Here is a 26,091-nt window from a genome sequence, read left to right on the forward strand (position 1 = left end):
ATTTGTTAAGGATCAGATTTAGATCGAAGTCCAGAGCATAGAATGTATCTAAGACTACACAACATATACACACAGCATCACTGACCTTAATGCTTATTGCCTTTGCTCTTGGCTCTGTTCCATACAAGTGCATGGGAATTTGACACAGATCAGGAATGGAATGGAGACCAAGTCTGGAAGTAGTTCCAAGGGACCCAATTTGGTCAAGTGGTTGATGAAAGGATACAGCCTTCTGAGCCTATTAGACATTAACTGATTCAGTGTAAAAGGGGTGTGCAGAACATTGCTCTGCGGTGTGTAGGAAGACCAGTGCAACAGGCAAGTGGTGAGAAAGTTGGTGACTAGAGATTTATTTGGCAGTTTAGTGAATGGGAATACATCAAAAATTCCCCTGGAGACTTGAAATCAGATATTTCATCCGCAGTTCATTTCCTGCCTGTGTCTTCCAGAGTGTAACTTTTTTTTCATTTTTTTTTTTTAGGGAATTGAGTGGACACACATTGAATACTTCAACAATGCCATTATATGTGATCTGATTGAGAATGTAAGTACACACTATAGAAGATCGCTGTGATTGGAAAGTTTTTCAAGCTTTGTTAATTTATATAGGGCCTAATTCTCACACATCACTATTTAGACTCTCCTTTTTCCATGAAACACAAAAGGGGTCATTTATCAAACTGGTGTAAAGTAGAACTGGCTTAATTGCCCATAGCGACCAATTAGATTCCATCTTTTATTTTGGACAGCTCCTTTGGAAAATGAAAGGTGGAATCTGATTGCTATGGGCAACTAAGCCGTTTCTACTTTACACCAGTTTGATAAATGACCCCAAAAGTCCTTGTAAGGACAAGTTCAAGTTTTTGGATTTTGGTTTGCAAGTTAACTACAGTCTAAGTCCCAAATTGCCGTCATATGTGACCCCCCAAGAGATGGGACTATAAGGGGTTGTCTCATCATGGACAATGGGGGCATATTGCTAGGATAGTGGACCCACAAAAAAGATAGAGCATGTCCTATTGCGGACAAGAATAGGCATTTTCTATTGTAGCAGTGGCCGTGTGCGGTCCGCAAATTGCGGAACGCACACAGGCCAGTATCCATGTTTTGTGGATCCACAAAACACTGCAGTCGTGTGAATGTAGCCTAAGGCCCAAGACTGTGATCTCTCCTCCTGGCTCTCGCTTGGGACATCTTTGTGAGTTAACAGCAATCACACATGGTTTTTAATTTATTGTTGGTAAAATCAGAAAATGTATCTAGTGCATATGCAAAGTGCTTCTAAATGTTAATGCTATATATACTTGTATCAGTGCTTGCATCTCAAAGCCATGGTGTGTTGCAGCTTTTCTTCATATTAGATGTACTGTTGACACTCCATAAACGTGGTGCAATTTGATGTTGAAAGTTGTGCACCACTTCTGTAGATGTTACATTAGAGTAAATTAGATTTTTTTGAAATGTCCTCTACATTGAGGATGATCTCTTAGGGTGCTTTCACACTTGCGGCAGGACGGATCCGACAGGCTGTTCACCATGTCGGATCCGTCCTGCGGATATTTCGCTGTGCCGCCGGACCGCCGCTCCGTCCCCATTGACTATAATGGGGACGGGGGCGGAGCTCCGGCGCAGCACGGCGAAAGGCCGCCGGACTAAAATTACTGCATGTCAGCTTTTTTAGTCCGGCGGCTTTCGCCGTGCACCACCGTGCTCCATCCCCATTGACTATAATGGTGACGGGGCGGAGCTCTGGCGCAGCACGGCGGTGCATGGCGAAAGCCGCCGGACTAAAAAACCTGACATGCAGTAATTTTAGTCCGGCGGCTTTTGCCGTGCACCGCCGTGCTGCGCCGGAGCTCCGCCCCCGTCCCCATTATAGTCAATGGGGACGGAGCGGCGGCACGGCGAAATAGCCGCAGGACGGATCGGACATGGTGAACAGCCTGTCGGATCCGTCCTGCCGCAAGTGTGAAAGTACCCTTATCAGTGGTGCGAAATATGTTGGTGCTTTCTGCCTCACCAGAGTTTGAGGTTTTTCTACAATACAAGCTCATCGTCTAAGAAGAAGCCCCCTCTAAGGTTCAAGTGTTTAAAATGCAAAAATGCAAAAATGCACTAAATGATGAAGGCTGAATCTCTGCACTGGCTTGCTATTTCACAGCTTTTTGATGGTAAGTGTTGTGCAACCCATGTCCAACAGCTTCAGCTGCAAGCTGTGTTTGAGCATGCCCCCCCCCCCCCCCCAATAAGGATTCTTTCACAAGCAGCAGATTTTGTTGCATACATTTTCTGCGATTTAAAATCAGTACCATTCATCTGAGTGGGGCTTGCGGAAACCCACCAAAACAACCCTATTCAGATGAATGAAACAGATTTTCAGCCACAGAAATGACAAAATCTGCAGTTGCACAAGAATCTCAAAGCTGCATGTATGGTACAGTCGGTGTAATGCTGTGCACTGCAACTAGCAAGAGACTTAGTCCAGACAGCACTATCGTGTAATAATCCAATCAACACACGGATTAGAAATCGCACTGTTTTGATTTACAAAATAAAATAAAAAAATTGCCGGGGCCTCTGCCATCAGGGGCCACCAAACTTTTTGCTATTAGTTTTGAGATTTACTGTAATCAAAGTATATATCTAAAATTTCAGAACCAAAATGGAATCCTGGCCATGTTAGATGAAGAATGCTTGCGACCAGGCACGGTGACTGACGAGACTTTCTTGGAGAAGCTGAATCAAATTTGTGCCACTCATCAGCATTTTGAGAGCCGAATGAGCAAGTCTTCTCGCTTCCTGAATGACACGTCTCTACCACACAGCTGCTTCAGGATTCAGCATTATGCTGGCAAGGTATCTACCCTCTTATAAGATATTTATATGGCTGTTGTGTAGGGCAGTTGGCTCAATAAAAATGTCCTCGCCAATCAAGAAGGAATGTTCTGCTTACCTCACAATGCATTCTGTGCATAAAGTAATTTTAAAGCTGTTTTATTTGTATTTCACAATTCATTTATATAAGAGATCTTAAAATAAAAAATTATTCTCTCCAATGGTTTGATCAGTGAAAGCCCTGGGAGAATGTACTCACTGTCTTTGAAGGGGTTTGCATTCATAACCTAACCACAGAATAGGTGATGTATTCTGTACAGGTGAGACCCCCTACCAGTCACTAGCTCAGGGAGTCAATTTCCTCATGCATCTGCCACAATGGTAAGTTTTATATGGGGCAATCAGGGGCACAACTAGAAAAGGCTGGGTCTCGTTGCAAATTTTTACATCCCCTCTGAGCAACTTCCCTCCAACCCCTCCCTCTGTGGGTAGTCTGCCCACACTTGCCATAATACCTCCACCCACAGTTATGCCCCCTTAGTGCCCCTACACAATAGTTATGCCCCCTTAGTGCCCCTACACAGTAGTTATGCCCCCTTAGTGCCCCTACACAGTAGTTATGCCCCCTTAGTGCCCCTACACAGTAGTTATGCCCCCTTAGTGCCCCTACACAGTAGTTATGCCCCCTTAGTGCCCCTACACAGTAGTTATGCCCCCTTAGTGCCCCTACACAGTAGTTATACACATGAGCAGTTAAGTGCACCGAGGGCAGGCCCAAACCTCTGTGAACCCATGCTCCTCCCACTTTCTCTGTCAGCCTTTCCCTCTCCTTCATGATTTACAGGGTCAGGTTCACCTGAATCCTTAAGAAGAGGAAGGGGCTAGCAGAGGAATCAGAAGGTGCAAGGGTACACAGAGAGGCTTGGGCCCACTCCTGGCGCACTTACCTGCTCATGTGTATTTGGATTAGGCCTCATGCACACAGCCGTTGTTCGGGTCCGCATCTGAGCCGCAGTTTTTGCGGCTCGGGTGCGGACCCATTCACTTCAATGGGGCCGCAAAAGATGCGGACAGCACTCCGTGTGCTGTCCGCATCCATTGCTCCGTTCCGTGGCCCAGCAAAAAAAAAAATAGAATATGTCCTATTCTTGTCCGTTTTGCGGACAAGAATAAGCATTTCTACAATGGGCCACCCGTTCTGTTCCGCAAATTGCGGAAGGCACACGGGCGGCTTCAGTTTTTTGCGGATCGCAAAAAACGGAACGGTCGTGTGCATGAGGCCTTAAAAGCACTTTCTCCAGAATGAAGCAACGGATCACTAAGTGACAGGTATTAGTACATTCAGCTGAGCTAGTCCTACAAGGCATTGTGCCTGGTTTATCAGTGAGTTTCCTGGTGACAGACTCCCTGTGGTAACACAATAAGTGGTTGTGCTCCTCCTTACCTGATGCTTGGATGTCATTAACTGAACTTAATGAAATCCAGTCAGTGGTAAAAATTGTAAAGAAAGCAGGAGTTATTACTATTTTGGTCTGTAAGTTTAATGTCAGGGTGAAATTTTGTTGCTTTGTTCATTTTTTTTTTTTTTTTAAGTTACTGCTTTATATGTGTTAATAAATGGCTAAAGGGAATCTGTAACTAGATTTATGGGGGCACATTTAACTAAGCTCGCCTTTTTCTCCGTAATTTTCTGCCCTTTTTTTTCTCATTGTGTGCACACTTTTAGGGTTTGATTTATTTGTTGCACTGTTCTTAAATGAGCCATATTTCATCTGCAGCACAGGTGTTTTAAACCCAGTGGTAGTTGCCATTATGGTGTGAGACTATTGCACCTAAACTTATTATTGTGGCACATGCTGCCAAGTGTCAATGTGGTCCAGTTTGTTTTTGGCGTATCCAGGCAGCCTCTGTGTGGGACAAATATTTAGTCCCCTCTTTCCTGCAAGCTTTTTGCAGGAGTACAGAAGAGCTCATTGACCGTGCTGGCCATGTTGGTCAGTGAGTAGTAATAAAGAAGATTTTTATTTATATATTTATGTATATTTCTTCTATAATAACTGTATTGTTACTCTACTATATGATGCCCGCCAGCTCCCAGACAAGCTCACTTTCTTCCTTTTCAGTGCAGCACTGTGCTGTTAGGATGACTGATGTCCCTTAGCAGCGGCTCTGAAAAAGATTGCGGCTAAGGGACATTTCAGCCCTAGTGTTCTACTATAAATAAAGGTTTTCCCTAAATAAAGTGTATTAGAAAAATATTCTCCGTCCCTGCACATTAGCGAGAGAGAGAGAGAGAGAGAGAGAGAGAGAGAGATGAAAAAAATCATATTTTACATTGTTGGATCTTAACAAGGTTCCAAGTAGAGCTTCAACATGCAAAAAGAAGAAATGAGAGAGACAAAAAATTTTTTGAGCATTCAATTATAATTTAAAATAACGATTAAACTGAAACAGGCTGTTTTTCAGCTGATCCAAATTTTAGGACCACATGCCTTTAAAAGGCCAAATCTGTGCAAAGATGTGGATTCATTGTCATTTTCTGTCAGGAAGTCACACGTTGTGATGGCAAAGGCAAAAAAACTCCCTTTTTGAACGTGGTCGGGTTGTTGAACTGCATAAGCAGGGTCTCTCACAGCGCACCATCGCTGCTGTGGTGGGACGCAGTAAGACAGTCATTTGGAATTTCTTAAATGATCCTGAGGGTTATGGAACAAAAAAATGTCACCAGCACTGAGCCGGAGGATCCAATTGGCTGTCCATCAAGACACTGGACGATCCTCGACCCAGATTAAGGCTCTTACTGGTGCTGACTGCAGCCCCATAACCATCAGATGGCATCTGAGACTGAAGGGCTTCAAAAACAAAAAAACTTCTCCTTGAACGCCACAGAACTGCTCGTTTGGACTTTGCAAGAGAGTACCAAACATGGGACATTCAAAGGTGGAAGAAAGTTTTATTCTCTGAGAATTTTTTTTACCTTGATGGTCCTGATGGTTTCCAACATTGCTGGCATGACAAGCAGATCCCACCTGAGATGTTTTCTATACGCCACAGTGCAGGGGCGCCATAATGGTCTGGGGTGCTTTTTCCTTCAGTGGAACAATGGAGCTTCAGGAAGTGCAGGGGTGTCAAACGGCCGCTGGCTATGTCCAGATGTTGCAGAGAGCATTCCTCATGACTGAGGGCCCTCGTCTGTGTGGTAACGACTGGGTTTTTCAACAGGACAACGCTACAGTACATAATGCCCGCAGGACAAGGGACTTCTTCCAGGAGAATAACATCACTCTTTTGGCCCATCCTGTGTGTTCCCCTGATCTAAATCCAACTGAGAACCTTTGGAGATGGATGGCAAGGGAAGTTTACAAAAATGGACAACAGTTCCAGATAGTAGATGGCCTTCGTGCGGCCGTCTTCACCACTTGGAGAAATGTTCCCACTCACCTCATGGAAACGCTTGCATCAAGCATGCCGAAACTAATTTTTGAAGTGATAAACAATAATGGCGGAGCTACTCATTACTGAGTTCATGTTTGGAAGTTGGATTTCTGTTTTGGGGGGGTTTCGATTTTTTTTGGAGGTGTGGTCCTAAACTTTTGATCAGCTGAAAAACAGCCTGTTTCAGTTTATTCGTTGTTTTCATTAAATTGAATGCTCAAAAAATGTTTTGTCTCACTCCCATTTCTTCTTGTTGCATGTTGAAGCTCTACTTGGAACCTTGTTAAGATCCAGCCATGCTAAATATGATTTTTTGCCATTTTTCAAGTGGTCTTAAACTTTTGATCAGGACTGTACAAAATTTGTTTAGAAAAGGTCAAAGATTACATTGTAGAACACATCTGAAAAATTGCACCACAAAATCATACATGTGTGCAAACAATACTCCTCCCCCAGAGTGTTGTAGTTTTAAGCCTATTTGTATGCAAAAAAAAAAAAACTGACAAATAGGCTCACGTTAAAGGTTTCCTCAAAAACGGCATACCTATGTGTGCCTTAACAATTTGTTGTAAAATCAGAAAATGGCGCAGGAGTTGCAAAACACAACAAAACAGGCACAACAATGTAAATGACTTGTGTGGACACAAAAAAAAGTGGTGGAACAGACAGGGAGAGCAGAATCCTCAGGAATATCGGGACTCTTCGTCTCTTGCTGTGTATTAAGTCCACTGATTTTAGCTTTTTACTAAAGGGGTCTGTCACTAATTTATGTTGCCCTTAGCTAGGGCAGCAAAAAAAAAAAAACTAGTAATGGATTCCCTTTAATGCAATTTTAAGAATGGCCTTTTTCAACGGTTTGTCAGCTATATCCTATACCTGTTCATTTATTTTCCAGGTCATGTACCAAGTAGAAGGGTTTGTTGATAAGAACAATGACCTTCTATATCGAGACCTTTCTCAAGCTATGTGGAAAGCAAACAATGGGCTTATCAAAGATATGTTCCCAGAGGGTAACCCAGTCAAGATTAACCTCAAGAGGCCACCAACTGCTGGTTCACAATTTAAAGCTTCAGTATCAACCCTGATGAAAAACTTGCTTACAAAGAACCCCAACTATATCCGGTAAAGGCTCCACTTTCTTTTCTTACAATTTGTAAAAAATGTTTCTACTACAGTTTTTCTGGACTGCTTCTTCTAATACTACTACTTGAAATTGAGGGATTTTGTGGATACTTTCAGATGCATCAAGCCAAATGACAAGAAGGCTGCCCATATCTTTAATGATGCCTTGGTGCGCCACCAAGTGAGTTACCTTGGCCTGTTAGAAAACGTCAGAGTGAGAAGGGCTGGTTATGCCTTCAGGCAACCATATGAGCCTTGTCTGGAAAGATACAAGATGTTGTGTAAGCAGACATGGCCACACTGGAAAGGTCCAGCAAGGTAGGCTTCTTTCAGTATTAACATAATACTGTATTTTCTGTATTCTAAAGGTTACTATAATACTTAGGAATGAAAAAGCTGTCACAATGTGACCCAACCATTAGTATTACAGCCATCTTTACCATGTACTTGCATCCTACTGTTAATTAAATGAAAAAACTCTGTTCATGGTACAACTTACAAAATACAGTGAACAATATCCAGACTTTCCCCTCTTTTCAGGTTAGGCTGTGTTCGCATTTGTAAATGGTAGCCACTACACAAGCGTGAACACATCTCTACTAACACAACCTCCTGTGATGGCTTGTGCTGGGTGTGTTGTGAAGTTCACATATTATTAAAGGGGTATTTCGACTGTGAGAAGTTATCTCCTATCCACAGGATAACAGATTGGTGGGGGTCCCAGCAGTAGGATCCCCAACAATCATGAGAACGGGGACCCCATACCCTTCAAGGGCCGCCCAAATGAACAGCAGCATCCAGAACACCTGTAGAGATGAGTGGAGCGGCAATGTGCTTGCTCAACCGGCCACTCAATTTTTTTTTCAAGGGGTACAGGTACCCCTTTTGTCATGATCAGTGGGGATCCCAGCCCTAGGACCCCCACCGATTGAATAGTTATCACAGCCATATTACTCCATTAATTTTAGAAATTTTTTTTTGTTTTTGATCCATAGTACATGTCATAGTGACAGACTTTTTGTTAGTACCGGTATGTCTAATATTGTAATAGAAATGGTCTGCTCTGGACAGAGCTGATCCTTTGTTCTGTCTAGTGCTGAGCCTAAGGGAAAAGTAACAGAGTGAAATGCCAAAGCAGGAATGCCTGTGTCACACCCGTTTACCCTAGGCCTCTATCAGTAGGATCTCTTGATCTTCTTTTTGGTTTACAGATATATGTTGAGTTGGAGTGGTGACTTGCATTTAATTCGAAGTTCCACAGTCCTGTGGTCTAATAATTGCTATGAAATGGTTACTACTCTGATCTAATAACCTATAATTTGGCTTTGAATACTTCCCTTTTCCCTCCCTGATTTGATTCTACTGATTAACTTCTTGATGACTTTTTATAAATTGCTGGTGTAAGCAGAAATGTGTGATACCCTTCAGTGGGAGTAATGACATCCGTTTATTTCCTTGGCATAATGTTGAGCAGCACATTCCTGTGTGATGTCTTCAGCCATTTGACGTGTTATTGCCTGCTCCAGGGTGCAGAATGTCGATGTCAGCAATTTGTTCTGTCTTGCTGAAATGTTTAATGTTGTCAGTCATTGTAATCTGCACTGTCATTTGTCTGTGACCTGGATGTGCTGCTGCCTGTGAATTGGGTCTTCTAGTCTATTTATTCACATATTCTCATTGTTCCCAGTGACCTACAGGAGTGCAATGACATACAATGTATTTAGAATTGGTTATTGAAGCACCATATTGGAAGATATTAGGAAATTGTATAGATGACAGTTTGTTTAATACGAGAGAGCCATCCCGATAACCTGCAGAGATATTTCTGTTGAACACAAGCTGTTCACTATCAAACCCAAAAGGGTAGGTCCAGATGTTGACCATTTGTTGCTGAACATTCTGAACAAAGTTCAATTTTCAAAACTATATCCACGTGTAATGGGCAAAATGCATGAATTTCAGTGCATTTTTGCATATTTTAAAACTCATTGGGGAAGATTTATCAAAACTGCTGTAAAGGAAAACTGGATTAGAAAATATGCTTGGTTTGGGGGGCACTGGGCTATCTAGTGCTGCATGGGCTAATATTGGTCAACTTGATGTACAACTGTGAATTTATTAGACAATACATAAAATATAAAACGTGTGAATGTATGGCATCCACCATGTGCATAGAATCAAAAACACATATACACAAAAAACGGTTGATCAACCTCTTGTAATAGTAAAAATAGGTAAAATAAAATAAGAAAAAAATATATATATAAATAAATATATATAAATAAATATATATATATATATATATATATATATATATATATATATATATATATATATAAAAGTAATAAAATAATGTATAAATAGAAAGGATAGTCACTTATGATATCAATTCAGTCCTCTGGTGTATGGAGCAGGGGTATATTAGGATGATCCTAATTATATCAGTCCTGATGACACATAAATGGCGCTGGTATCTGGATTAGTTGCCCATAGCAACCAGTCAGAATCCACCTTTCATTTTCTCAGCTCTGGAAAATGAAATGTAGAATCTAGTTGCTAGGGGCAACTAAGCTGGTTTTCCTTTACACCAGTTTTGATAAATGAGCACCATTGATCACATTTACTAATGTGAGTTCACCTAGATTTTGGAGTAAGCTGCACCTAAGTGGCATAATTTGATGCATCTGGGTCTAGAAAGTTTCTGCGCCTATCCCCCAAAAAACTAGGCCGGGGAGGGGATATATGGCCTAAGATGCTGTTTTGCGCCAAAATTGTGCCACAATTCTGGTCTAAAATTTTGCTTCAAAGTAAGCCAACTAATAGTTGCTACAGAGTTAGGAAAAAGTGTCTAGCCCTTCACCACATTTATCATCCAGCCTGAAGCCCTGGAATAAGTCTAGTGCAGGTCTAGACAGCCAGTCTGTTACAAAAAATGGTTGTGGAACCACTGCACCAACTAACTGGTTTGAAGTTGGGCTATTCCTGAGGGCATTGCCCTGAGGGTCCTCTGGTGTTAACCCTTTAACCCCTATACAGGGATCTGGTCTTCACTGCAGGGGAGCCTCCAGGCTGTTAGCTCCAGAGTAGTTGGCAGCTGACCCACCAAGGTCAGACACCAGTGCAAAGCACCAGAGGTACAGGCAAAGTGCATAGACAAAACCAGGCCGAGGTCAAGCAGATGGAGTACATGCAAATCCAAGGACAGGGCTAAGTGGCGCTATGTCTGAATGCAGGCCGACAAACAGATCAAGGTCAGGCAGACAGACTGGTTACAGACAGATTATAGCTGTAGTACATGATCCAGCAGGCAGTGAACAGGCAGATTGAGGCCTTTTTCACAGGGAAGAGGTGGGGCCAAACTTTTATAACAGGGCTATTCTGCACCTGTGCACAGAAATAAAGGGAGTTAACCCCAACAGTGCCACAGAGTGCTTTGAGCTTCAATGACTAAACCCGAATTCATCTTTTCATTCAGAAAAGATGAGACAATACAGCAGGTGATTGTGGAGAAAGGAGTGTTCCTTCTCAGCAATAATAGACTGCTCATCAGTGGAGGAGACCTCTGCATTTACATGCAGTGATCTCCTCCACAGTATGGGGAGGAGTGATCACTAATGCCATTGCTCGTCCCCTTTGTCGGCAGCAGAGGTTGTTTACACAGCAGAATCTGCTGCCGGCAAAAGAGAATTTAGGTGCCTACAGAAAGGATTCAATTACCCAACAAACGAATGTTTAGCTCGTTCATCAGGTAATCCGTGGCACCTTTACACTGCCAGGTAATCTCTAATGAGCTTTCCTAGGAAGGCTTGTTAACAATTACCTGGTGTATTCTCGGCTTGAGTAAAGGACTGTATTACACTGGCTGATAATTGCTAACGAGCATTCGCATGAACACTTGTTACCCATCTGCAGTGGCCGGGTTTGGGGTGGCCCCAACACTACGCTGGGTCCCCCGGACACCGTCGATGTCACCATGTGTTGCTCCTCTCCTAAAGGGTTGGTAAGGCATGGTGCACCACAATGGGAAATACCGTAAGTCCAGAGAGTCAGGGTCTGCAGTAAATAAGGGGGGTTCTTTACTGGAGGAATTCAGATACAAAACAATACAGGCGAGGCATTGGGGTGGCTTCTCCAGTTTTCTCTTTCTCGCTCTTTTTTGCTTTCTCGCTCTTTTTTGCTTTCTCGCTCTTTTTTGCTTTCTCGCTCTTTTTTGCTTTCTCGCTCTTTTTTGCTTTCTCGCTCTTTTTTGCTTTCTCGCTCTTTTTTGCTTTCTCGCTCTTTTTTGCTTTCTCGCTCTTTTTTGCTTTCTCGCTCTTTTTTGCTTTCTCGCTCTTTTTTGCTTTCTCGCTCTCTTTTGCTTTCGCGCTCTTGCTCTCTCTTTTGCTTTCGCGCTCTTGCTCTCTCTTTTGCTTTCGCGCTCTTGCTCTCTCTTTTGCTTTCGCGCTCTTGCTCTCTCTTTTGCTTTCGCGCTCTTGCTCTCTCTTTTGCTTTCGCGCTCTTGCTCTCTCTTTTGCTTTCGCGCTCTTGCTCTCTCTTTTGCTTTCGCGCTCTTGCTCTCTCTTTTGCTTTCGCGCTCTTGCTCTCTCTTTTGCTTTCGCGCTCTTGCTCTCTCTTTTGCTTTCGCGCTCTTGCTCTCTCTTTTGCTTTCGCGCTCTTGCTCTCTCTTTTGCTTTCGCGCTCTTGCTCTCTCTTTTGCTTTCGCGCTCTCGCTCTCTCTTTTGCTTTCGCGCTCTCGCTCTCTCTTTTGCTTTCGCGCTCTCGCTCTCTCTTTTGCTTTCGCGCTCTCGCTCTCTCTTTTGCTTTCGCGCTCTTGCTCTCTCTTTTGCTTTCGCGCTCTTGCTCTCTCTTTTGCTTTCGCGCTCTTGCTCTCTCTTTTGCTTTCGCGCTCTCGCTCTCTCTTTTGCTTTCGCGCTCTCGCTCTCTCTTTTGCTTTCGCGCTCTCGCTCTCTCTTTTGCTTTCGCGCTCGCTCTCTCTTTTGCTTTCGCGCTCGCTCTCTCTTTTGCTTTCGCGCTCGCTCTCTCTTTTGCTTTCGCGCTCGCTCTCTCTTTTGCTTTCGCGCTCGCTCTCTTTTGCTTTCGCGCTCGCTCTCTTTTGCTTTCGCGCTCGCTCTCTCTTTTGCTTTCGCGCTCGCTCTCTCTTTTGCTTTCGCGCTCGCTCTCTTTTGCTTTCGCGCTCGCTCTCTCTTTTGCTTTCGCGCTCGCTCTCTCTTTTGCTTTCGCGCTCGCTCTCTCTTTTGCTTTCGCGCTCGCTCTCTCTTTTGCTTTCGCGCTCGCTCTCTCTTTTGCTTTCGCGCTCGCTCTCTCTTTTGCTTTCGCGCTCGCTCTCTCTTTTGCTTTCGCGCTCGCTCTCTCTTTTGCTTTCGCGCTCGCTCTCTCTTTTGCTTTCGCGCTCGCTCTCTCTTTTGCTTTCGCGCTCGCTCTCTCTTTTGCTTTCGCGCTCGCTCTCTCTTTTGCTTTCGCGCTCGCTCTCTCTTTTGCTTTCGCGCTCGCTCTCTCTTTTGCTTGCGCGCTCGCTCTCTCTTTTGCTTTTGCGCGCTCGCTCTCTCTTTTGCTTTTGCGCGCTCGCTCTCTCTTTTGCTTTTGCGCGCTCGCTCTCTCTTTTGCTTTTGCGCGCTCGCTCTCTCTTTTGCTTTTGCGCGCTCGCTCTCTCTTTTGCTTTTGCGCGCTCGCTCGCTCTCTCTTTTGCTTTTGCGCGCTCGCTCGCTCTCTCTTTTGCTTTTGCGCGCTCGCTCGCTCTCTCTTTTGCTTTTGCGCGCTCGCTCGCTCTCTCTTTTGCTTTTGCGCGCTCGCTCGCTCTTTTGCTTTCGCTCTCCAAGCACTGCTCCCTAACTGCAGCACACTAGGGGCTCTGACTGCTCTCCCTATATACAGTTTTTGCTAGACTAGAACCTTCTAGTGGGAGGGGTGAAATGGAGAAACTCAGCACAAACAGATACATTGTTTCAGCTCCTGTCTGGTATAGACTTACATTACAGCTTAAATGATTTTCAATGGCAAGGACACAGCAGGTTTTCCAGACATAACATAGCTAAAAACAGACACTTAAAAAGTCAGTCTGTCTGCTTTTTGGTGGAAAACAAGCAAAACATGGTCTTCTTTAAACCCTATGGCAGCTATGGAAAATTACCAGCTTCTCAATCAAAGCCCTAACAGTCTCTCAGTATTCATTAACCCTTTCCACAGTCATGTAAATACAGGGATAATGGACAGGGTATATATCACAACATATAAAATGCAGTTACACAGTATTAAATAGTATAAATTAACCCTTTCAAGAGAAATAAAGTAAGAAGTTTTTACTTTGCATAGGGGATATAGGCAAATGTCAAAGTACTCCCTGCTCCAGGGCATTTATACATCATCTTGCAGTGTAATACTGCTGCAGAAGCATGCTTAAAAATCAGTGCCTGCCGGTGGAAGATCGTGCTGTCATGCCCCTGGCAAACCACTAGACAGTCTGGGGACAAACAAAGGCAAAGTAATCGCTCCTTCCATGCTGCAGAGGAAATCGCTGCATGGAATAGCAGCAGTCTCCTCCGCTAGCTAGCAAGTGATTGCCAGAAAGGAAACTCTTTCCTCACGACATTAGCTTGCTCAATCGGCCTGTCTATAACAGGCATTACACCATCTATAGGATTAGTACATTTATTACATTGTTAATAGCTTGCAGATTTCCCAGCAGCTTACATCCTTTGCAATACAAACTCTGCCAAGTCTAAAGATACTCTGGTGCCAACTCAGAGGCACCAATTCTTAAAATAACTTTTTAATAAGAAAATATTTAAAATTGATCTCACTTTTAAAGACAATGAGAATTGCGGACACATCTGCAAAAAGGAATGCATGCAAGTGTGTATTCTATATTTAGTGTGATCTGTTAATAATCTATGGTCATATAAAAGCAGCCTGCTATGTTTATTGTATACATCACGGAACTTGGAGTTATTTTGTAACCTCTGCATTGGAGTATCCATTCGGGGGCCACCATCACAGATTCCGTTCAAAAGAGCAGATGAAAAATTCCTGCATGCGAAACTGAATTCTGAACGGACTCCATTGTAATTAACCCCTCCAAGACAAAGAGCATTTCTGTTTTTGCATTTTAGTATTTTTCCTCCCCAAATCCAATAGCGATAACTATTTAAATTTTCCATTCACTTAGCCATATGGTAGCTTATTGTTTGCGGGACAAGTTGTATTTTTATGGTACCATTTAATTTACTGTGTCTTGTATTGGAAAACAGGGGAAAAACAATTATTTGTTTGGGGCAATTGAAGAAAAATTAACAATTCTGCCAAGGTTTTCTGGATTTTGATATTACAGTGCTCACTTTGCTCTAAACATGACATGGCATTATTCTGCGGGTCAACCCAGTTAAGGCGATATAAGATTTGTATAGTTAAATTTTTTTTATTTTACTACTTAAATTTTTTTTGAACATTTTCTTTGCATCACCATTTTCTGACGGCTATAACTTCTTAAATTTTCCATCCACAGAGCTGTATGAGAGCTTGTTTTTTTGGTACCATTTTTGGGGTACATACAACTTTTTGATCACTGTAATAAATTTTTTGGGGAGGACAAGGTGACAAAGAAAATGGCAAATACCTGTTATGGTGTACACAGCGCAGGAAAATATTGAAAAATTTTAACAGTTCAGAAATTTTCAGATGCAGCGATACCTGATAGGTTTATTTTTTTTATGGTTTATTATTATTATTATTATTATTATTATTATTATTATTATTATTATTATTATATTTTTATTTTATTTATTTTTTACTTTTGAATAATAACGTTTAGGCTACTTCCACACTTGCAGTGGAACAGCCTGCCGGTTACATGCTACCGCAAGTCCACCGTGCCGCCGAAAGTCCTCTCTGGCTCCATTCACTATAATGGGGACGGGCCGGACGTCTGGCCGCTGCACAGCAAACATGCTGAGAGGCAGCCGGACAAAAAATTACAGCATGCCTGAAAAGGCTACCGGAAGTGTGAAAGTAGCCTTAGCTCCCTTAGGGGGCTAGAATCTGTAATCTTCTGATTGCTTGTCCCATACACTAGAATAGAGAACTATTATGGTCTATGAGAGTCTGACGCTCTGCCTGCTGAGCTGTGCTTCATGCACTGCTTTACATGCAGTTGACCATAACAGGCCTGGAAACCTTCAGTAGGACCCAGGCTGTCATGGTAAATGACTAAAGCCTGACAATTTCACTGCAGGGGCTCCAAGCAGAAGGCAGAGGTAGCTCCCTCCCTCTGCCTAACTCTACAGACGCTGTGGAGTAAAAAGACTTGTTGGTAACTTATGGGGTTGTTATCCTATACAGTGGCATATGACACTGTATTTTATTGCGGATACAGTATACATTACAGAATGCTCCTCACACAGACCTCTGACAAAGGTGCTAAAAACAAAGTGTGAACAGTCATGATGTAATGTACTGTATTTACTCAGATTTTTATGAAGAAACTGCTTTCCTGTTAGGCCTATTTTACACATCCATGACAAGACGGTCAGGGTTTTATTCATGAAGATGACCATTAAGGGTCTGTGTTTGGTCAATGGGTCCGTTATTTGCCCTCATGTGTCATCTGCATTCCATGTGCACTGCATGGCTGAAAAAGGAATTTCCAGATCTTCTCCTATCAATGGTCAGTAAAAACCATGTTCGGTCCGCATTGCTGACCAAAGTAGTGTATGTCTCTGTGGGTCAGTGAAAACCACTGATGGACAACACACATGCGTGATTCACTGGCATGTAAAAGAGGCCTAAAAACTAAAAATCTGCAGCAGCTACAGTAGAAAGTGTGGAGGCAGCTGAGAGAAGGATGAGGACTTGTAGAGCAGATCCAGGTTTCAGATGTAGTGTACAGTCTATCAGTATGTATTAATCCACATCATTAAGGGTCTGACCGGTGTATGGAATATGCTGAACAGGCTGATTACAGATACCCATTAATGAGGATGTTGTGTTGGCCTCCTTTTTATTTAATACAGTTTTTACTGGCTGATTTAACATTGTACCCATGTTTAATAGGAGTTTTCAGCTACCGTATTCATTTTTGTATTGGTAGCTTACAGGAGTGTAAAGTAACATACATAGAGGTGTTCTTGGTGGCAGTCTAGTGTGGTCTATAAAGCAGTCGGTGTCCATATTGATCAGCTGGAGCAGGGCATTCCTATATTTTCCCTGATAATTTAGAACAGAATGCCATCCTGTCATGAAAACCAAAAGTGTAGTAGTAAATGCGAGCAGGGTGGGCACAGAGACAAAGCCCAGCTCACACATGGTCTCCTCTTTCATCTTGTAGAATCAGCACGGAGCAGGGATTTCTCTGCTGCTGACGTTTCATTTGCAGTACATGTGGCAAAACAATTATATTTTTAGCAAATTCTCTTGCAAAATTCTCTGTCCCACATCAAAAGAGATGTCCTCTTTTATTGAACTTCATAGCATCATTTAGTTTTTATTTTTTTTACTGGTCTTTTTGCTGTCTTTAGACTTCCTCCAGCTTTTTACCATGTGTCTCTTCCTTTTTTCTGCTTGTTGTAAAGCTTTCCAAGAGTCTGAATTTCGGCCGAATTGTTGCTTTTGTTCTCTGAAGACTTTTTAGATTTGTAGATTAAATAAATCTAAGGGTACTTTCACACTAGCGTTAAAGTTTTCCATTATTGTGATCCGTCATAGGGGCTCAATACAGGAAAAAACGCTTCAGTTTTGTCCCCATTCATCGTCAATAGGGACAAAACTGAATTGAACAGAATGCTCCAAAATGCATTCTGTTGGGAGAGCAAACCGCAACATGTTGTATTTTGATTTCCGTCCTGGAGATGCAGGGCAAAACGGATTCGTCATGACCCCAATGCAAGTCAGTGGACTTAATGACGGATCCGTTTTGGCAATGTTAAGAATGTTAAATATAATACAACCGGATCCATTCATAATGGATGCAGATGGTTGTATTATCAGTAACGGAAGCGTTTTTGCTGAGTCTGAAAGTAGCCCAACATGGATCACGTTTTAAAGACTCCTCATGGCATGACGGATTATATTGACACTTTGATAGAATATCTTTGTTTGGTCCTGATTGAACATCAATAGATATTTTTAACGTGATGGTGGACAGTGTTAAGTTTAATTCTGGTGTGGTGATGATGGACACTAATGTCAGAGTATAAGGATTTTTACAACCATCCAATTTCTTCAATTCATTTTAAAAGTGGAACAGCTTTTTAAATAGCCTTGATTAATAGTCTTGTGTACACAGCTCCTCCGCTGCAAACCCTCTGTGTTTTGTGTTCCTGCAGTTATAGAGTACTCCTTGCCTTCTGCCTCCTCTTTATTAACAAGGTGGTTGGGGTGGGGGGTAACGCATGGCGGTAGCTTCAGCTCAAATTAAGAATTTTTGTTGTCTGCAGTGGTGTAGTCTGTTTTGTCAACACCCGAGGCAAGTCAAATATAGCGCCCCCCCCAAACCAGTGGACATGACACTTTTTTTCTTTTTTTTTTATAGATAATGTAGGATATGTCACCTGCATTCCTATGCAATAACAGTGATAACTCTCTGAATACAGATGGGTGGGAGGCCCTAGAATTCAGAACACAGTGTGACCTGAAGTCTGGGGCTGGGCTGCAGCAGTGTGCCAAATTCTCCCCAACACAACTGTGAAACAGATTTTTGAGTGGACATTACATACATAGTTACAAAATATACAGAATAATACAGCACCACATACCTCATAATCCAGTGACTTCTCCTTTGATGAACACTCTTTCCTCAACATCTCCATTCAAAGATGAGACCGCCATGATACCTTCTTTCTGCCGCTTCTCGTATCTGCAGAGTTTATAACCGATTTTTTTTTTTGATTCCTCACTTTATGATCATCCTCTCGCTCCTGGTGCCTCAACACTGTCATCCTGCTGTTACCCCCCACACTGTGCTAATGCCATACAGATAGTTCCCCATAATATGCTCCAAAATTGTCCTCAATGGTAATAGTGTTACCTGCAGTACCCCTAATAGCAACCCCAATATTAGTAATGCAGTCCATATTGTGCTCAATAATTGCCCCCACGGCACCCCAAATATTAATAATGCCCACATAGGGCCCTTAGTAGAAATAAGGCCTCCTATGAGGTACCCATATGTAGCCCACAGTAGTAATAAAGTCCCCTGCAGTAGTTGGAATGCCTCCTATAGTGGTCCAAGTATTTATAAATACTGTGGCTACTACAGGGATTTTTATGAAGACCCTCTGCAGTGCCCCATGTAGTTATAATGACCCTCTGTAGTTTACCCTGTATTTAATCCCCCCTGTAATGCCACTAGATAAGACCCCCCCCCCCTTCCCCCATTGTGCCCATATGTATAATGCCCTCTGTATGGATAGTATATATCATGGCCTCCTCTGTATTAGAATATATAATGGCCACTTATGTATTATTGGAATGTATAATGGCCACCTCTGTATTACTACTACATATAATGGCCCCTTTATATTACTAGTATATATAATGGCCCCCTTTCTCTCCATTTATAATGACCCTCTTTGTATCAGTGTATGTATTTCTCTAAACTATTTATAATGCTCCCCCACCCTCATAGTGCCCCCAGTACTACCTGCCTTAGCGTACATACATAAAAAAAATAATAATACTCCCCTTCCGCTCTCAATTGCCTTTTATGGCCTGAGTTCGGGCGTCCCAGCACAGACTGTTACGAACACTTCACTGTGCCCTCCTGCGCCACGTCATCTCGTGAGACCCAGCATGGAGATGTAATTGCGATCTCCTGTGCCTTTCTACTGCCTTGTAGGCTTCAGGCCTAGTGACCTGAGGCAGAACGAAGGCGACAGGAGCGTGGCCCTCTGAACTGCCTGGCGCCCTGGCCAACTGCACCCCCAGCCCCCTCCACGCTATACCACTGGTTGTCTGTAATGATTGGGACACATAGGTTGCATAGAAACAGGCAGATATATATTTTTTTTAATGATTAACAAAGTAGAATTTTATTTATATTTTCAATATACCGTAAATTCAGTCTCCCACTACTCTTCACCCCTAAGCAGGAGGGGTGTAAACAAGTAGCACACCAGGAATTGAGATGCTACTCAAGGTGCCATTGGCACTGGTCCCTGATGCTTTTTAAATCCCCATGATTTTAGATTGACTAAATTAGTTCTATCTTCTTTTTCTTTAAATAAAAAGCTGCTTAAGCATTAATAATATAGCAATCCTTTTATAAATACAGTATGTAAAAAGTATAGATTTCTACTTTACACTGTACCACCAAATCAAATGACCTACACAACATCAGTGGGCAATATTCAGGTTTTCCAAAATGGTGAACATGTAACAGTAGTACACATAACCGTAACGGTAAGGGCCTATTCACACTGGTAATGTTCTGTGTGTTGTCAAATCTACACTCATGAACATGTTATAGTCAGGGAGTTAAGTCACAAGTCTGACTTTCTGTCCATGCAGAAAACATTGACACAAAGGTATGCCTTTTTGTCTGCCAAGTCTTTTGTGTTGTCCACACAGAGGTCTTGTCCATAAAATGGCCGCTGATAGGGTCATGTGACCATGCAAATCACCTCCCATGTGAGGTCTCTTCCATTCAAACACACTGCACCTGCACTAAACTCCCAACAAAGCAAGTACAGAAGGCAAGTGTGGTGTATCTGAATATAGGAGCCATCACAAGGAGGTGATTTGCTTGGTCAAGTGACCGTCCATCAGCGGCCATTTTGTGGACAGCATAAAAGACTTGATAAACAAGGGGCATACCTTATGAAATATAGAAAATGGTGCAGAATTTTAACCAAGGCTATATTAGTAAGTACCATATAATCATCTTACAGACACATTGGTCAACAGTAACCTGAAAGTGGCCAACCCCTTTAAAGGTTACACTTTGGCCAAAGCAAACTATGAACAGTAATAGCATCGTGCACTAATACAAAAAGCTTTCTTTATTGTAATGAGAAGAGAAGACTGAGGAATGGACAGAGGATGAGAAGAAATGGCCAGACTCAGTTCCTGAGACCACCTCTATCAGGATCTCTCTTTAAAAACTGAACGATATTCCCATCTTTATGGGTGGGAGTAGGTGGACATCTCACCTCAGTAAATTCCAGATTCTACATAGTCCTAAAACACAAAAAGTAGACCTATTGAGAATGGGTTGTCAAGAGTGAAAAAATAAATATATTACATGTTAGTTATTTTCTGTAAAAGAGCCTACGTTTTCAAATCATGGAGGATATGGGTCAATGAAGGTTGGAGGATAGTTTTCTTAGCAGCAGCTGAAATGTAATATTTCAGATGTCTGAGCTATTTTGGATGTGAAGCCCCCTGATCAGCATCATGCACAAATATAGGCAACTGGATAGTTAGTGGGAAACCGTGGGTGTTGTGGTCATAAGTAAAATTCTCCTCTGATGCCATTAAGGTTTTCGAAATACACCCCCATGTAAACATTTAAATTTCAGTGTGTGTATGTATATGTATATATATATATATATATATATATATATATATATATATATACATATATACACACACACACACACACACACACACACACACACACACATACATATACTGTGTGTTATATATATATATATATATATATATATATAACACACAGTATATGTATGTGTGTGTGTATATGTATATATATATATATATATATATATATATATACTCACACTCACACTCACTCTCACTCTCTCACACTCTCACACACACAGTGGATATAAAAAGTCTACACATCCCAGTTAAAATGTTAGGTTTCTGTGATGTAAAAAAAAATGAGACAAAGATAAATCCTTTCAGAACTTTTTCCACCTTTAATGTGACCTATAAACTGTACAACTCAATTAAAAAACAAACTGAAATCTTTTAGGTGGAGGGAAGAAAACAAAAAAAACTAAAATAATGTGGTTGCATAAGTGTGCACTGGGGATGTAGCTGTGTTCAGAATTAAGCAATCACATTCAAAATCATGTTAAATAGGAGTTAGCATACACCTGCCATCATTTAAAGTGCCTCTGATTAACCCCAAATAAAGTTCAGCTGCTCTAGTTGGTCTTTCCTGAACTTTTCTTAGTCGCATTCCACAGCAAAAGCCATGGTCCACAGAGAGCTTCCAAAGCATCAGGGATCTCATTGTTAAAAGGTATCGATCAGGAGAAGGGTACAAAAGAATTTCCAAGGCATTAGATATACCATGGAACACAGTGAAGACAGTCATCAAGTGTAGATAATATGGCACAACAGTGACATTACCAAGAACTGGACGTCCCTCCAAAATTGATGAAAAGACTAGAAGAAAACTGGTCTGGGAGGCTACCAAGAGGCCTACAGCAACATTAAAGGAGCTGCAGGAATATCTGGCAAGTACTGGCTGTGTGGTACACGTGAAAACAATCTCCCATATTCTTCATAGGCCTGTGCTATGGGGTAGAGTGGCAAGAGGAAAGCCTTTTCTTACGAAGAAAAACATCCAAGCCAGGCTACATTTTTGCAAAAACACATCTTAAAGGGGTTCTGCACTTTGTTTTTACTGATGATCTATCCTCTGATCGGCGGGGGTCAGACACCTGGGACCCCCGCCGATCAGCTGTTTGAGAAGGCAGCGGCGCTCCAGTAGTGCCGCGGCCTTCTTACTGTTTACCGCCGGCCCACTGACGTCACGACTAGTATCAACTAGCGTGGGCGGGGCTAAGCTCTGTTCACTTGAATGGAGCTTAGCCCCTCCCACGCTAGTTGATCCTAGTCGTGACATCAGTGGGCCGGCGGTAAACAGTGAGAAGGCCGCGGTGCTACTGGAGCGCCGATGACTTATCAAACAGCTGATCGGCGGGGGTCCTGGGTGTTGGACACCTGCTGATCAGAAGCTGCTGATCTATCCAGAGTATAGATCATCCGTTAAAACAAAGTGCCGAACCCGTGCCGCCTTTTTATATCCACTGTATATATACATAATCACTATATAAATGTGATTATATGCTTACGTTGAAAATATTGTTTTTCAAACTTCACATATGTAATCTAGTGGATTTGTATATCTAACATACTACAAGGGTAATGGTATAATTCTCTATACATACAAACAGCTGTAGCAATCCTTAACTTGTCAGATGGCATAAATTCGAACCATCGACCGTTTATTTGCTGGACCTGGAATTATGCATGGAGAAAATGATTCAGTCTTAGATGTTTGTCGTAGTGTTTAGAAAAATCAGCATACTCATTGGATTCGGCTGGCATTCATCTGAAGTGTACCGTCAGCTTAGATAATTGAAAGCAACTTCAAGAAAGGCCTAGTAAATCCAGAACTGTATGTGTTTTATTATGCTTCTTATACATGCGTTTATCTGTATTTTTAATTTACTGATTTAATGATTCCTGATTGTGTACTTCAGTCTGTTATAAATGTCCCTTTTCATTTTTAATATGTCTGTTGGTTCTTAGAGCTGGTGTGGAAGTGTTACTCAATGACTTGGAAATCTGTAAAGAGGAATTTTCTTTTGGGAGATCAAAAATCTTTATCCGTAACCCAAGAACGGTATGTTGGCATATTTCCCAAGTTTCCTTACTTTATGCTGTGTACTTCTTAAAGAGGAAGCAAAGTAAATCTTTCATGGACGAGTTTTGCAGCTTTATTTTGCTTTTGAGTGACATGAAATGTCTGCCTAGAATTGCAAATGTGCTGCCTTTTAGTCTGTAAAGAACAACATTTATGTCCATCTTCCCAATCCGTTTTTATTTTAATTGCTCCAATGCATTTAAAATGTAAACTTAAACTGATTTACAACTAGATTATATTAAAAAAAAAAAAACCTCATCTGTTTCCATGGCTTCTATGAAGACCTATATGGTTCCATGGTAACAGACTACAAACAGATAATCTCCCATACTTCCTTCCATCTATCCACCATTTCTAACTAATTTAATAGGAATCAGCCGCCACGATCTTGGACTATTATCTGCTGTAATGTAGGAGTATACTGCATATTAAAGTGCCAATCAATATTATTTTTTGCTACTGCCCCATTACCCCTCTGTCAGCAATCAGAGCTGCACTGAATTACATTGTCAGGACTGCTCTGCTTGTGCACAGGAGTCCTCTCCATTATGTTAACCCAGCACAGCAGTCTAGTTTAGAGTTTTTCAGTGCTGCTTTGAGTGCGGACAGTGGGGGGAATGAGGGGCAGTAGGAAAAAAATAAAAAAAATAAAAATTTAGCTCTGGACTACTCATGTATTACTGCAGCTAACAGTCCAGAGTCGTGGTGACAGATTACATTTAAAGGTTATCTGCAGGATGAGACTACAAAGAGTTTGTTTGTAGTCCTATCTTGGGTCTCCATAGAAGCTAGTATAGACACAAAAGTATTAGAAATTATCTTGAGTTGACTGGAATTCTGGAGACTGTATCCAGCAGTCATGCCAAAATGAAGGCTATTTGACCCTTGCATCTGCTGTATGACATACTATAGCTGATCTGAAACGTTAACTATATGAAGTATCATTCACTTCATAAACCGATAACGAACTGGTCTCCAGATTAGTGGATGTCTCTGAACTCTCTATACAGCAAGTACTTGACAAAGGGTACTTTCACACTTGCGTTGTTGGATTCCAGCAGGCAGATCCGTTGATGTATGCAAACGGATAGCCTTTGTTTCCGGATGCGAATCCGTCTGACAAATGCATTGAAAGACTGGATTCGTCTCTCCGGTGTCCTTTGGAAAAACGGATCCGGTATTTACTTTTTTCCATACGCCTCCCCAACGGCACTAAGCAGGAGGATACCCTGCCTCCCAGGGACAGGAAACGACGTGGAGAAAAATCATTTAAAAGCCTCCTCCCCTTTACCTTCTCCAGTTGTTTCCTGTCCCTCCGGGATGAAGTGGAGGATATAGCAGGGGTTCCCTCCTGCTTAGGAAGACGTCGCTTAGCCTTTTTGTGTCCAACTGTTCCACTGACTAAATTGTCAGTATGGCTGCAGCAGTGCTCCGGGATCCGGTGTCTAGGCATAAGTCCAGAGCAGAGGATCACACTCGCACACGGAGCGTGATTAACGAAATGGACTCTCTTGTGTGAAACAGCCCTAAGTCCTGCGAATCACAGGCAGCCCCGGGCGATACCGCACCTCCATGCGGGGCAAGCTAGGGGAGGAAGTCGGCATTACAATAGGTTGCGTGTGACCCGGAAGTACTGGATAAATCCCGGCTAGACAAAGAATGGCGTTCTTCATCAGCGTGGAAGCATCTGTGTGTTGGATCAGCCATGTCCCTGCCTGCTGACAAGTCTGCAGAACCTCCAAAGGACCTAAGCCTGGTAAGCCTGCTCCTGATGGATGCTTCTTTGTTTGCATTTTTCTTTTTTGTACACCATTGGGGTTTAATAGTGAGGGTTCCCACTTAATTTAATTACTCCTAAGCTCTTCCTGAAGGGGTTTTTTTTTATTGCAGGGCAGAGCCAGCAAAAGTGGGGTACCTTCATTAAAGAAAAAATGTGCTATCTGTACAAAGCAGCTTGCCGACCACATAAAGAAACCCCTTTGCCAGAGATGTACAGATAAGATTATGGCTGAAGAGACCCCATCTTTAGTGGACAGCCTGAAATCTATCATTAAAGAGTAAGTCAGCTCAGCCATTGAAGCTAAGATGGCTGTGATTCCTCAGAGACCGTCTACCTCCAGATCTAATCCTGGTGCACCTCTAGATGTCGATTTTGACTTTGACGAACAAGAAGTCTCCTCCGATTCCAACTCGGTTTCTTCAAATGATGAATTTGGTAGACCCCTGTGTTCTATTGAAGACACCGAATCTCTCCTAAAAAACTATCAGGGCTATCATGAATATTGAGCAGTCAAAAGGCCCAGTCAATTCAGGACCTAATGTTTAAAGGTCTGGGGATAAGAAAAGACGTGTATTCCCAGTCCATGAAAGCATAAAGAAATTGATTGCGGACGAATGGAAGGACCCTGAGAGAAGATCAGGAGTCTCTAGGGTATTCAAGCGAAAATACCCTTTTAGTGATGCGGATTCTGTCCATTGGGATAAAACTCTGCCCCGGTAGCCAGAATATCTAAGAAGTCCTACCTCCCCTTTGAGGATGTAGGCCTCTTACGAGACTCTATGGATAAAAAATTTGTCTATTCTGAAAAAATCTTGGGAAACATGTACCTCCATGTTAAGGCCCAGCATTGCTGCTACCTACACTGCCAGGACCCTGTCTTTATGGCTATCTCAGTTAGAGGAACATTTACTTTTCAGATACTCCTGGAGAGGATATCCTGTCCTCCTACAAGTGTTAAAGCAGGCTACAAATTTCTTATCAGATGCCTCAGCTGACTGTCAAGCTTTCCGCCAGATCATCGGCCCTGTCTAACTCTGCCAGAAGATCCGTTTGGCTAAGGTCCTGGTCTGGGGACAACACCTCTAAAGGCAAGCTATGTAGTATTCCCTGCAAGGGGGACAGGCTCTTCGGATCAGTACTGATGACATCCTAGACAAGGCATCTGAAAGAAACAAAGGCTTCCTATCAGAATCCAGACTTTTTCAACATTGCCGCTCCTTTCGTACCCAAAGAAAGGGCAGGCCTGACCAGAAAAAGAAAGAGCTCAGGCTCCTGGCAGCCCTCAAGGGGCAGAGGAGGTAGGGATTTCCTA

General features: G+C 42.4%; 1 protein-coding gene across 4 annotated transcripts in view; it reads left to right on the top strand.

The window, feature by feature from the left end:
• MYO1B (myosin IB) overlaps positions 1-26,091 on the top strand; it is a 325,313-nt gene that overhangs the window by 239,838 nt on the left and 59,384 nt on the right. For all 4 annotated transcript variants that reach the window (XM_040439420.1, XM_040439422.1, XM_040439424.1 and 1 more), the window contains exons 15-19: positions 482-544; positions 2,656-2,856; positions 7,166-7,392; positions 7,510-7,710; positions 22,885-22,978. In XM_040439420.1, coding sequence (XP_040295354.1) covers positions 482-544; positions 2,656-2,856; positions 7,166-7,392; positions 7,510-7,710; positions 22,885-22,978 — 786 coding nt within the window. The remainder of the gene's footprint in view (positions 1-481; positions 545-2,655; positions 2,857-7,165; positions 7,393-7,509; positions 7,711-22,884; positions 22,979-26,091) is intronic.

This window comes from Bufo bufo, chromosome 7 (genome assembly GCF_905171765.1).
Source record: "Bufo bufo chromosome 7, aBufBuf1.1, whole genome shotgun sequence".
In the NCBI taxonomy this organism is placed as follows: Eukaryota; Metazoa; Chordata; class Amphibia; order Anura; family Bufonidae; genus Bufo; species Bufo bufo.